The sequence below is a fragment of the Uranotaenia lowii genome, chromosome 3 (assembly GCF_029784155.1).
Source record: "Uranotaenia lowii strain MFRU-FL chromosome 3, ASM2978415v1, whole genome shotgun sequence".
Lineage (NCBI taxonomy): Eukaryota > Metazoa > Arthropoda > Insecta > Diptera > Culicidae > Uranotaenia > Uranotaenia lowii.
The window spans coordinates 99,715,267-99,729,945 of record NC_073693.1 but is presented as its reverse complement, the minus strand read 5'-3'; the positions used below and the strand labels follow the sequence as shown (position 1 = coordinate 99,729,945).

Sequence of the window (14,679 nt, the reverse complement as noted above, 5' to 3'; positions counted from 1 at the left end):
CAGGTTATCCCCAGATGCATTCCCTCTAAAAAATCCCTACCCCAAACGATAGAATATGGCCGTAAGGAAAATTACTCACAAAGTCTGATTAATATGATTATATGTATGAATTATAAAAATATGAATGGTGTTTTGGTTTAAAAGGATACGTATCTGAAAGGATAAAAGTTAATATGCATGTATGTATAACTAAACCAGCATGGGGACGTTTCGTACCTTTTTATCCCAACTTACGGTAATGATTGACAATTACTCTATTTTAAATATGTGCAGTAAAACTATGTATTATGAGATTAAATTTTAATTTCAATTTGATTTTCACGTTGCAAAGGCAAGAAATGTATACAAAAGATTCAGAGCTTTGAAAATATGAAAAGAAATAAATAATCATTTGAACATGATATCAGAAATAGACAGCAACTTATACTTATCCAAATCAATTAGATGTTCTGTGACTGGAAATAATCAAGAAAAACATCGGTTTAATTATCACCCATTGTCAAAACACATAAGTCAAATAGTCAATTCGAATACTTATTATTGTCAAATAATGAATGAAATAAAGAACTTAAAATAATAATTTAAATGAATTGAGATTGCACAAATCAATGCTAATTTGTCTAGTGAAATAAACTTGATAACATTGTTAGTCGATCGATTATCGTGTTAACTGGCACCGCTGAAACAAATTGTCGCGTTGCTAGTTCTGCTACTCGCCACCGTGGTATTTATAGCAGTAACAACGTTTTTCAAACCAGCAGCAGAGAGAAAGAGATGGAAAAATAAATAAATCGGAAAGATATCACCCAGGCGTCCTCCAAAATTGTCGTTCTCTGTAAGTGGTATCCTTCTCGAACTGGTTACCCCCCACAACCCGGAACAAACCAATTTCGGTGATGAACCTTCTCCACCACCACACCAGGCACTCCCAACTGTCGAGACCGACCGATATCAATCGCCATTTTCTTTCCACTTCTCATGCTATTTTCTTCGCGCGAGGTTGACGCGATCCGACGCTCATAAAATTAGTCTGTAAACTGATCTCCAATTCCAACTTCCAATCCAGACCAGTTGCTCGTTCTCTCCATACGTTCGCTTATTTCTCTCACTCGTGGAAATAGATTCGTTCCGTTCACTCTCTCGTAAATACTCTTTGCTCTTAGAGAGATACGCACGCGTTCAATTCCAGTAATTCCGTTTGTTTCGCATACTCTCTCTCAATGTTAGCCGAATGGAATAGGAATGTCTCAATTTTACATTTTCGCTTTTCTTTTTAATATAGTTATTTATCCACCTTTATTCCCTACATTCGCCTCTGCCTCTACACTCTGGGATGACAATAAAAATTAAAAAATGACATCCATTTTATCACAGTTGTTATCTTATTCCAACGTAATTCAGTTCAATTAATTTGATTCAATTCTATCGAAACAAAATAATATCGGGACTGATATTCCTGAGATCTTGTATAATTTTTCAACTGAAACATCATCAAGACATCTTATATCTAGTTCTTATTTACAAATCTTAAATTGTAAAGGTTATTATTAAAAATTAATTGACAAATTACAGATCTTAGCATTTTGTACATAGAATTTTGTACATTTAAACCTAAATTTTCTCACTTGAACAATCTCCACCGAATCATACATCCCATCCTATCTTCGCTCTTTTATTGGGAAATAGAGCTTATCACTGTCTTTCCCAACAAAGCTATAAAAACTCCCATGTTGTTAAATTTTTATCGTCATGTAGTACATAATATCATTTGAAATTTTGAAAAATCAATAATATGAGAAACTTATAAATTACATATACGAATATTTTGAAGATAACCATCATTACGACAAATGTATCCTTAAACTAAAGTTCATTAAGACTCTACTTTCCAAATCTCTATTTTATGTGATTCATTACGCAAAAAAAAAATTCGCATTCTCCGAAATTCTTCTATTTCCATTTTACATTTCCTATTTCTATTTCCATTATTTCTCTTCATCACGTTCCCTTATTACATCATTCATTTGCTACTCTTAATTTGTCTATCATTCGTTTGCCATCCTAATTTCTTCTTTACACTTAAGTTTCGATTCTGTCTCTTGTTCATTCCCTCGTTCTGTGCAATATTTTTCATCTTTCAATTGATTTATCCTATTTTGGAACATTTTCATCTCCATTTTTCAGTTGTATGAGTTTTTTTTTTGAGATCCTTTTTTTTTTGTTTCTTCCTTTACCGCTCTATCAACACTTCGTTTTTCTTCCGATTTTCATTGAAAATTCTTCATTCATAAATTTCAACACCCTGTAGATTTTTTTGATATTTTTTTCCACGTTATTTTGCATTCTTCAATTTTCCATTCCAACTCTGTTTTCTATTTCTCATCTTCTTCATAAATTTATTTGTCCTTCATAATACCGGTTAATTTTTTTATTCATCATATTTTTTCATTATCATTTTTTTAAATTTCTATTTTATGTTATTGAGTTTGAAACGATTTTTTTTTTGCTGTTTATTTTCTTCACTGCTTCATTTATTCTATTTATTATATTTTGTTTTTAAATAATTTATTTTCATCAGGCTCCCTACTCCCATCATCCATTTGCCACTCTAAATTTTCCTATCATTCGTTTGCCATTCCCATTATTTTTTACTCACGTTTCTATTCCTTATTTTGTTCACTCCCTCGTTCTTTTACATTCTCTAACTTTCAAATCCAATACTTATATTTTTTATTTAATTTTATTTTTCACCAAAACAAGCTATAACTTGTTTTTTTTAATTATTCATACTTTACAAAATAGAGTAACATCTCGATATCCAACCACATCCTTTGTTATAATACTGCAGATTAAGGATCAATTTTAACAAGGTTTATGCCGAAAACTGTATTTTATGCCAAACCATAATTTGTTAATGTTACCAAGGAATCCTTCGATTGACATTCCCGAGCCGCAGGAATCATTTTTAAGGATTATAAAAAAAAATGCCTTTGTATTGAACATCCGTTGATGTCAAACACATTTTGCATTATTAATACCACGGCGTGCATCGTTCTGTCTCACCTGCTCTGGTACCTTCGTATTGATCTTATTCCCCTTATTCCACTTGATCAGGAATTCCAACAAGTTGTGACTTTGTGAGTGTGACTAATGACGAAGCCCGAAAGGGAACAAAATTGTCCAACGAACCGAAGCTATAAAGATTCTTATTCGTAAATCAACTTTCAGGATGCTCAAGCAATTATAATAATAATTATGTCGGAGTTAAAAAAAAATTGTAGGAACAGTGATTTATGTGATCCACATAACTTTAGAATTTAATAAAGACACTTCAATTTTTTCATATTCCACTTAACGCATATAGACGATTTTATTTTCTGTTTGAAAATTTGCAGTCTTCTGTAAATTCTGTACACTTGGCAACGCTGTTGCTAACCGTGTAACGTTGCGTAACATTAGTAACGCATACTTGAAAGGAAAACAAATCAACATCAAATTTAATACCGTATTTTTTTTCACCTGGAGGCAAACTAGAGGCAACCTAGGTTCGCTCTAACTGCTGTCATCGTGCTCATTTATTGCTCGAGAGGCAACCTAGGTTCGCTCGGAAAACGGACGGAGTCGCCCTGAGAAGAAAGTCAGTTTTGCGAGAAGTTCATCAATACTCTCAACGTTGTTGTCAAAACATTAAACAGCTGTTTTTGGCTGAAAGCAAAACAGTTGAAATAATGAACGGGAAAATTATTATTGCCGCGATTTTGAACCTCTCAGCCAAGCAAAATCGTACTATCTGCTGTCCATGTGCAATCCGGATGTGAAGAACCGAATGGAGAAATCCAGAAGGGAGAACAAAATGACAGCTGCATGTAAACATTGCGCTCGTTCTCACGCACACCTACGTTTGGAATAACTCGAAACCCGAAACTCGTTTTTTTATTCTGACGGTTCCAGAACCAAATCCGGAATCAAAAAAAAAAACGCCATAAGGTTGCCCAGTTCCGCTGCTCCCACAAAAAATCCTTTTTCGGCAGAGCAACCGTTCTGTTCGGATCCAGACTGAACAAAAAAAGAAGATCTTAACTCGGAAGGTACATCCATCAAGGTCTCAACGACAAGTGGTAAGTATCCATTCGAACAGCGTACGACGAAGACCCCCAATCAGCCGAATTTTCTGTTAAATGTTGACGTGCCAAGACATTCACCTTCTGATCAACCAACCACTAAGCCGCAGGTATCATGCTATGTGGATAGAGTTTCCCAAGATCTATTGAACCTATCAAAATTCTACCAACTGAGTTTCGAAGTTTCGAGTTAATACATCAACAAAACTTCTCAGACTAGAAACGCTTCGACGTTCCAAAAAACGCACCCAGACCCCATGTCGAAAACATTCTCTTTCCCTGCACCCAGCTAAAACTAAACGTATAGGGGACATCCATCGAGTCTAGGCTCAATCACCATAAACTCCAGTTCCCAATGGGTTATTTATTAAGACACTCCTGCTGATATCCATCTAAAGCCTTGAATGTTTATCTAAATATTAGTACAACTTTTCGACTGAAATAAATTGCAATACCATTCATGAAAGTTATCCTTAAGGCTCAACCCTTTAGTCAAATTCAACCTTCCATAAACTTTATTCTACATATTGAGATGACGAATCTAAATTCAAAGTCTCAAACTATTCCCACTAGTATTTGACAATTAAGACCCTTGGCTGATAAAATTTACAGTGTTATGTCACGTCTCTCGCTGCCCAAGTTCCACAATCAAAACACAAACACCTGAAATTAGCCATAGGAAGATTCAACTTCCATATGCTACGCCCAGACTCCAATCCAATATCTCGACTCCATTCAAGAGTAAGTGTAGTACTTGATTCAAGCCTTTCCTTTTTTTGTACCTTATGAATTAAATAAGCCCACATATCTATCTAGATTGAAACATCAGACGTTGGAACACTACTTCTAAATGAGATCGAGTATAAGAATAGTATCAGTATCAGACACCGCACTTCGATCTCACATTCAATCATCAATTGAAAATTTTATCCATCATCGGTGATTGTTTTATCCGATTTTATTTCCCTATACAGTAGTTTTTCGATTTTATCACTATTCGATTTTCCAATACTCGCTAAGCTCACGCACCATTTTATCACGGTTATTGTTTCGATTTTATCACGTTGTTTTTGGAAATCATTCAGAAATCATTTACTGATTTTCTATTTAAATTTCAAATTTCACCAAATTCACGGTTTTACCATTATCACGGTGAAGTAAGCGTGATAAAATCGAAAAACTACTGTAAATCATTTCACACCCATTTACGACTTCAGACATTTGTAGGACTCTTGAAAACATTCCTTCTTTTCATTTTGTTATTCCAAAGTCATTATCGGATCTCGCATTTAAACTTAAAATGCATTTGCAATAATACTGCTTCTCCAAAGTTCACTCTTGCCCATCTACATCTGACTTACTGAACACCTGAACAGATCAGGCTAGTGATTTTTTTTCGGATACACGTACACAAATGAACTAAGACTACCATTTCAGGACAATCATATAGACTTTCCAATTGTTCCAAGTATATACGCATCTATTAATGTATGACATTCCCCTTCTAAAAATGTTCATAAGTGTTTTAGAGATACTTCGTTTAAACCACGTTTAAAACTACTCGAAGATTTTACATCAAGGTTCAGGCCTCAGATTATTTAAATTTTTAAATCGAGTTTATACGTCTCAGGCTGCCTGACTTCATCCATTCAAACAGTGCACGTCAAGTATGTAATAACTGATTTGACCCGTCGATAATGCCTAGAACTCACTTTATGTCATCGACTCCAATTCGCGTGTACTGCAAGAACATGGAATCAAACTTTTTTTGTTTTTGTTCCAAACCTCTCTCGGAATGCAAATGCACTTATACCATTTCTTACAGTGCACCTCTCGCAGCACAAGAACATTATCACTTTAACGAATATCACTCAGTTTTCTTTTCACTGTTACACAATACAGAAAATTTATTTCTTTTCTTTTAACATGTGGAATAAAGATTCTAATAATAGGTTTGTCAAAAAAACCAGCCAAATTCATGTTACATTACTTCTCAAATAAACTGATGATCGTCCTCTTCAATACCAAATGATTCAATTTTACTTCAAAGTTGGTTACATTCAAGCAATGCTTCTCAATCAAACCTGTATTCCTCCCATCCGGGAACTTTGCTTAATCTTTCATATTTCGTTACACGCAATCAAATTTTAATGTTGAAAGGCAGTCGTGGGAGGATGACTTTTCCATTACCCTTTTTTTATACTGAACTGAAAAGGAAATTCATGGACGATTTCTCTGTCATTACCCTTTTTTTTTATACCGAAACTGAAAAGGAAATCAATGGACGATTTCTTTGTCATTTTTTCCATTGCTTAAGGCACTTATATTCCAATATTTCGTACCGCTCCTCACATAACTCATACCCTAATGAACCCGATAGAGGTTACCACCATTTCAAAAATTGTACTCCAAATCCTCAGTTAAATTTGGAAACATCTCTCTCAGGTGTTTGCACTTGACATTGAACTGGCCAGCCCATAAATTTGATCTATATCAAAACTCAAAAGACTGTTCTACTGAGGATCAATTTCATTATCTCCAAGCTCTAAGGACCGCTGCCCTCCAAGGATCGTCAAGGTTCCAATAAGCTGCACAGCCCCACCAATGACCATTCATAATGTATTTAAACTGCCCAACTCAGGGGCTTGTCTCGCACGTGACACTCTGGACTGCCCCACTCAGGGGCCTGTCTCTTAAATTAAACCATCTGGACCGCCCCACTCAGGGGTTTGTACCATCAACAAAAATATCCGAACTGCCCCACTCAGGGGTTTGTCCCGTTCGTCAAACCATTTGGACTGCCCTACTAAGGGTTTGTCCTGCACATGACTCTCTGGACTGCCTCACTCAGGGGTTTGTCTCTTAAATTAAACTATCTGGACTGCCCCACTCAGGGATTTGTCCCATCAAAAACAATTATCCGTACTGCCCCACTCCGGGGTTTGTCCCGTTCATCAAACCATCTGGACTGCCTCACACAGGGGTTTGTCCCATTCAACAAACCATTTGGACTGCCCCACTCAGGGGTTTGTCCTACACATGACACTCTCTAGACTGCCCCACTCAGGGGTTTGTCTCACAAATTAAACTGTCCGGACTGCCCAATCAGGGGTCTGTCCCGTTCATCAAACCATCTGGACTGCCCCACACAGGGGTTTGTCATATTCATCCAACCATTTGGACTGCCCCACTCAGGGGTTTGTCCTGCACATGACTCTCTGGACTGCCCCACTCAGGTGTTTGTCTCTGAAATTAAACAATCTGGACTGCCCCACTCAGGGGTTTGTCCGATCAAAAACAATTATCCGGACTGCCCCACTCAGGGGTTTGCCTCACAAATTAAATTGTCCGGACTGCTCCACTCAGGGGTTTGTCCCGTTCCTCAAACCATCTGGACTGCCCCACACAGGGGTTTGTCCTATTCGTCAAACCATTTGCCCCACTGCCCCAACTGCCCCACTCAGGGGTTTGTCTCTTCGATTAAACTATCTGGACTGCCCCACTCAGGGGTTTGTCCCATCAAAAACAATTGTCCGGACTGCCCCACTCAGGGGTTTGTCTCGTTCATCAAACCATCTGGACTGCCCCACACAGGGGTTTGTCATATTCGTCAAACCATTTGGACTGCCCCACTCAGGGGTTTGTCCTGCACATGACACTCTGGACTGCCCCACTCAGGGGTTTGTCTCTTCAATTAAACTATCTGGACTGCCCCACTCAGGGGTTTGTCCCATCAAAAACAATTACCCGGACTGCCCCACTCAGGGGTTTGTCTCCCAAAATAAACTGTCCGGACTGCGTCACTCAGGGGTTTGTCCCGTTCCTCAAACCATCTGGACTGCCCCACACAGGAGTTTGTCCCATTCATCAAACCATTTGGACTGCCCCACTCAGGGGTTTGTCCTACACATGACACTCTCTAGACTGCCCCACGTAGGGGTTTGTAAAAAATGATCCGGACTGCCCCACTCAGGGGTTTGTCTCTTGCTAGAAGTTACATTTTAACTCAGACACTGTTTCCTTAAGCTTAATAAATTAACTATGCTTTCTTTATAACAATCGTCACATACCGAATAACACTTACTGTTGAGTCAGCCATCCTCACTCATACGATCTTTCTCTTCCTCAAAATAATCTTATTTAGTATTCTTTCAATTTTTAATTTCTAATAAGCGGCAAAAAAAATTCAACACACCGTTTAGCCATTGCAATTCGCCTCATCAGCAATTAAAAAAAAACGTTGCCGTCTTTTCGAAATATTTCACTTTTCGCTGCTTTACTCCACAAGACTTAATCATAACAAAAGTTTGCATACCTGTTTGAGTTTCCATATTCAAAAAAACACTAATCGTTGTAAGTTCAGTGTGCCAGCTTCAACGAAGTTTACAGATAAGTTTTTGGGAAAGATAGCACTGGCATGTTCATCGAACCGACCACGCCATTGTCGAGACCGACCGATATCAATCGCCATTTTCTTTCCACTTCTCATGCTATTTTCTTCGCGCGAGGTTGACGCGATCCGACGCTCATAAAATTAGTCTGTAAACTGATCTCCAATTCCAACTTCCAATCCAGACCAGTTGCTCGTTCTCTCCATACGTTCGCTTATTTCTCTCACTCGTGGAAATAGATTCGTTCCGTTCACTCTCTCGTAAATACTCTTTGCTCTTAGAGAGATACGCACGCGTTCAATTCCAGTAATTCCGTTTGTTTCGCATACTCTCTCTCAATGTTAGCCGAATGGAATAGGAATGTCTCAATTTTACATTTTCGCTTTTCTTTTTAATATAGTTATTTATCCACCTTTATTCCCTACACCAACCAAACACGAAATGATCATGTAAACTTCTTTCAATGGTGAAGGTATACCCTCTCACTTGCACTTATCATAACCACTTGGAGAGACTCCACGCAAAATTTCACTACGAAGACGGCCATTTTTCTTCCAAACAGAATTTCAACGCTTCACTCTATAATCTGTTTTCAACCCCGGTGGCACAGATTCTCACAAAAATACTTCTTTGCATTTAAATAAAAGTAAAATTAGCCCCATTTAGACTTTCTCACTACGTTTCAGCATCTGATCACACCCCAATCCAACAGACCCAGCACTATAAAAACTTCTCTGGCGCATCACGCAATTCAGATTAAACGCTTGGCTTGTATGAGCCAAATTTCTGGCTTTTTACTGATAGAACACTTTTCAATTACAACCTCAGACACTCCACTAGCCCAATTATGCACCAATTAACTAATATACAACCCGTCGCTGCGCTGAAAAGCCGCTCAAAATATTCTCGCTAACCGCGCATGAAAACCAACTGAACCGTACCGCACGAAGTCCCCGACGCGAATCCCCACGAAGTTGGTTCCGTTGTCGCTATAAATTTCAAGGGGCGATCCATGGCATACAATAAACCGACGGATGGCCATTTTGCATGACTCGGTGGTGAGAGAATGGACCACTTCCAAATGGATTGCCCGTATCGTAAGGCAAGTGAACAGCGCCACCCACCTCTTAACCAGGCTTCTTCCAATACGCACATTTATCGGACCGAAGTAATCCAAACCTATGAACGTAAACGGTTTAACAAATGCTTGCAACCTAGCGGCCGGCAGGGGAGCCATTCTGGGAACCACGGGTTTTGCGTTTCTGATCTGGCACACTCGGCAGGACTTGGTTACCTTTCGCACTACACTTCGAAGATTAGGGATATGGAACCGCTGCCGGATTTCGTTCACGACGGTTTCCCTGTTGGCATGAAGGTATCGCTTATGCATGGCTTCTACTAAAAGTAGGGTGACAGGATGATCCTTGGGTAAAATTATAGGATATCTGGTATCAAACGCCGCGTAGGAAGCTGCGACGATTCGACTTTCTAGCCGTATGACTCCGTGTTCGTCCAAGAAAGGGGAGAGTTTGAACAGTTTACTATCCTTGCTGATCTCACTTCGGCCTCGTGTTGCAGGCTTCACTTTCTTCATATCCTGCAGTATCGCCCATTCTCGTTGATACACATCGAGTTGAACACACCGGAAAATTGTAGTCTCAGCTTTTGCAAGCAGTTCACAAGTCAGAGGTCCAGAGGATGGAACTTGGCCAATAACATGGCAACGCAAAATATTGAAGTACTTCAGAACCGTCGCTACTGCTCGCCACAATCGTTGCCATGAAGAGAAGAACTTCCAATTAACAAGCGGAATACTGCTCCCAGATTGCATAACGTGCACCAGACATTCAGTCATCTCTTCTTCCGTTTCACCTTTCACTGCAGAGTTAACAGGCCACTCTTCTTCTGCCGAATATAGGAAAGACGGTCCTTGAAACCATCGGGCCTCCGGCGACAGGTTAGGTCCTCGGCCCCATTTGGTAGCGTCGTCGGCTACGTTTTCTTTCGATGGTAACCACCTCCAATCTTCAGCATTCGTCTTCGTCAAAATTTCTCCTACCCGACAAGCAACATATTGCCGAAATCTTCGATGTTCCGAGTTAATCCATGAAAGAACTGTTTGGGAATCAGTCCAATAAATCGTGCGTTTGATGCCAAATCTATGGTGTTCTTTAATCATCTGTGCCATTCTAACTCCGAGAATTGCGGCTTGAAGTTCTAGACGGGGTATGGAAATCGTCTTCAACGGAGCAACCTTCGTTTTCCCTGATACAAGAGCACATTGTGTTCGGCCGTTGATACGTGCACGAAGATAGGCAACACACGCATAAGCTTGTTCGCTTGCATCCCCAAAAATATGCAACTGCATGTCCTCAAATTCGCTCTCGACGCAGTTGGGAAAATAGCAACGATTGATTTTCACCTCCTTAAGTTTTTCGAACTGCCGTGTCCACTGCTGCCATCTTTCTCGTAATTCTTCTGGAATCCTCTCGTCCCAATTCGTTTTCGATCGCCATATGTCCTGCATCAACACTTTGCCATGAATTACGAAAAAAGCGAGCAGTCCCAAGGGGTCAAAAAGTGACATAACGGCTCTCAGAACTTCTCGCTTTGTTGGATGTGGAATCTCCAGCGTTTTATTCATGGAATACACAAATACATCCTCTGTCGGATGCCACAGCATTCCTAGTACCCGTTGTGCCTCGTTATGCAAGTTGAGATGTTTTATGTCCGCCGAATTTCGAACGCCTATTCGTTCCAGTAACTTTTGAGAATTAGAAAGCCAATTGTGAATCTTAAATCCCGCTTGTGCATGAACATATTCCACATCCGCCGCCAGTTTCACTCATTTTTCTACTGTTTCTGTGCTATCCATCCAATCGTCGACGTAATGATGCCCAATTATGGCCTCTGCTGCCTCAGGATACTCGTTTGCATACTCCTTCGCATTGCGGTTTTTAATAAATTGGGCCGAGCTAGGAGAACACGTTGACCCGAAGGTGGCGACATCCATGAAATAGACTTCGATGGGATCTTCTGGAGATTTACGCCACAACAAGCGCTGCGAATTTCGATCTTCTGCGCGTATCCGCACCTGGTGGAACATCTCCATTAAGTCTGCGCAGATGGCTATCGCTCGTTCTCTAAATCCTAACAGAACACCCGGTAGCGAACTCAATAAATCCGGCCCTGTTAATAGCATGTCGTTGAGTGACACACCATCCACTCTAGCTGCTGCGTCACAAAATATTCGAATCTTCGAAGGTTTTTTGGGGTTTAGAGCCACGCCTAATGGTAGATACCATGTCCGTCTTTCGTCCGCCGAAACTAGTTCCTCCTCGGTAGCCTTATGAATGTACCCTTTTTGCAAGTACTCCGCCATCTGTCTCCTTACGCTCTCTCCAATGATTGGATCTTTCTGCATTCGTCGCTCCAAACATCGTAGCCGCCGTTCGGCTATAGCTCGACTCGCAGGAAATTCAAAATCGTCGTACTTCCAAATAAGGCCCGTCTCAAATCTTTGACCGCAACGAGTCGTGGTCTCCTCCATGATTCTAATCGCTCGTTCATCTTCCTTTGACTTGGTATATTTGCTTCCAGATGTCTCTACACTTTCTGTCGAAAAGAACTCCTTCACTAAATTCTGTAATTTTTCGTCGCAGTTGCATTCACAGATGTGGAATGTTTCTGCTTCAGTCGTTATTTTTCCCGTAGCGCCGTAGATCGACCATCCTAAGCGACATTTTGATGCAATAGGATCGCCAGGAGCTCCTTCTCGGATCTTCAACGTTGCCCCAACATGGGAATTATCATTTCCGATTAGAATCCTTGGAGTAGCGTTGTTATAATCCTGTATTGGTAGTCCTTTAATATGGGGGTATTCTTGCACTAGCTTAGCGTAGCAAACCGTCTGTTTCGGGAGATTTAAGCTAGAAACCGTACGTACGTGGAGTGGAAATTTTTGCGATTTCGATGTGGCTGAAATGGTCAAGCTGGCCCGCTGGGATTCGGCTTCACTACGTGTGATGTTTCCCGTCCATCGAAGGCAAAGTGGAGCTAGTTCGCCTTTGATGTCTAACTGCTTCGCTATATCTTCTTCCATCAGCGTCATGGATGAACCGTCGTCGATGAAGGCAACAACTTCTATGGATTTGCCGTTCCCGTATAGAGTTACAGGAAGCATCCGAAAAAGCGCAGATTGGCCGGAACGATGATGATTAATTACCGCTTCTATATGTCCCTGCTGATTTCCGCCTGCTGCCGTAGTCAAGTGTAGTAGGGTGTGATGTTTCCCATAACAATTGTCTTTGTCGCACAATTTTGATGATTTACACGGTCGTCGCCCATGGTATCCTAGACAGGTTCGGCAAATCCCTAACTCCTTTATCTTGTTCCAGCGATTTTCGACGGACAGCTTTCGAAACTCACAACAGTCTTTTACGCGATGTGACGGGTCCTTACAGATGAAGCAGGTAGGATTCATTGATCGCTGAAAACTTCTGGTGCCTTCGACGGCGTTGGTACTTCTCTCAATGTCAGCTGGTTCGTATCCGGATGATGAGTTTTCCTCGGCATGTGCTCCACAGAAAGGTTTCAAACTTGGTTTGTCGGTTTTACTGCCAATCAACGAGCTTGTTTTGGCACCTGGTAATTTCGACTTCATTGTTACTTTCGTCGCGGCCGATGCTAACCGTGACATACGTAGAAAAAGTTTGCAGGTCATTGATCTTATTCTTCTCCATATGTAGCGCCCATTCCAATTTCATGTCATCTGGAAGCTTCTGCACCAACTCGAATAACAGTGACGGATTATTCAACTGTTCCGTTTGATTAGCAACTACCAAATGCATACACAGATTCTTCACGGCTATTCCAAAGTGAATCAAGGTCTCTAAACGGTCGTTTCTCGGCGCAGGAACTTGTCGAATCTTTTGTAGCAGTGAGTAAACCAATAGCTCCGGTCTTCCATACAGCATTTGTAGGGTATCGATAATGCTCGGGACGGCGGCAGGTATCATCAACTCGCACTGAACAGCCTCTTTGGCTGGACCTTTTAAACTCCTCTGCAGCCTCATGAGATTCTCGACGTCAGAAAATCCGCAGGCATCTGATGTTGTCTGGAACGCGCTGATGAATTGTGGCCACTCTTCTGGGGTGCCATCGAACACTGGCAACTCTTTCGGCATCACTTGACGGGCTAGCAGCTGTTGATGTGTCGGACTACTCCTGGAATTGCTTCTCGAACTGGGTTCGCCTTCGGTTGACCGGTTTCCAAAATACTCCACCTCCGCACCGCCGCTGCTTCTCACTGCACTGCGTGGGTTGATTTCTTGCACTCTCCCACTAGAGGTATGTTTTTCCGCTTCTATATTCTGCGCACTTTCATCAGGAGCCACTTTTGATACAAAATCGGGATAAGAACGCGATGAATTTTGAGGCAGATACTGTGTACTTTGTCGTAAACCGGATAATACTGGTTTTGGCAGAAATTCGTTCTCTACGCGTTCGATATTATCATGAATAATAGGGGAAATGTCTAACGAACAGTTTTGGTTCCGGAATGCGGAAATGACTGGCTTGTCTAACTTGTCGCTAACTCTCTGAGAGGGAATTTTAGGAATCGCTCCTGTATTTTGAGACTGCTTAAAATTTCCTAAACCCTGCTGGTAATCATGCTTGTCTGCTAGCATCTTAATGTTTCGTCGCCTACCTTGCGTAACGTCGTTCTCGGGAATACCTGACGTCAACGGTTCCGATGTTGGTCTCTGGGGTTGCTGCATAGTCGAACACCCGCCACCTTCACGTAATCCAATCTGCCATTGCTCGACCTTCTCGACCCCACATATCACTGACTTGCGACTTTGAGATGCGTTCTCAGCTTTTTCAATCTCCGCTTCAAGTTGTCGAAACTTCTCGCGATGAAACTCCTGGTCCAGTTGGAGCTGACGTTTCTCGAATTCCAACTCCTGTTCGGCAAGTTTGGCTCGACGAACTGTAGCCTTCAGAAACATTGTTAGTTAGTAAATTTATTATTCAAGTGAAATTACCATATTGTAGCGAGTTAGAAGATCCAAGATCTTATGTTACATGATTAAAAATAAATAAATGAAATGAAATGAAATGAAATGAAATGAAATGACGTTCCATATCGAGTTGCTTCTGCAGCA

At 40.8% G+C, this 14,679-nt stretch overlaps 2 protein-coding genes across 7 annotated transcripts in view; both read right to left on the bottom strand.

Annotated features, from left to right (window-relative positions):
• LOC129758526 (uncharacterized) overlaps positions 1–14,679 on the bottom strand; it is a 421,682-nt gene that overhangs the window by 341,472 nt on the left and 65,531 nt on the right. The window lies entirely within an intron of this gene.
• Positions 441–14,523, bottom strand: LOC129752465 (uncharacterized). The gene is made up of 4 exons (XM_055748242.1): positions 13,214–14,523; positions 11,370–13,143; positions 9,444–11,276; positions 441–455 (listed from the first exon to the last, which is right to left on the bottom strand). Exons 1-4 carry the CDS (start codon positions 14,521–14,523, stop codon positions 441–443), a joined length of 4,932 nt encoding a protein of 1,643 aa, XP_055604217.1.

Bases quoted from the DNA above. Each gene is read 5' to 3' on its own strand.
- LOC129752465 (XM_055748242.1), bottom strand. From the start codon at position 14,523: ATGTTTCTGAAGGCTACAGTTCGTCGAGCCAAACTTGCCGAACAGGAG. The intron at 13,144-13,213 runs GTATGTCACGGT...TGCCAAAACAAG, and splicing joins GACCTGCAAACTTTTTCTAC to CTCGTTGATTGGCAGTAAAA. The intron at 11,277-11,369 runs GTAGAAAAATGA...AATTCTCAAAAG, and splicing joins GGATGGATAGCACAGAAACA to TTACTGGAACGAATAGGCGT.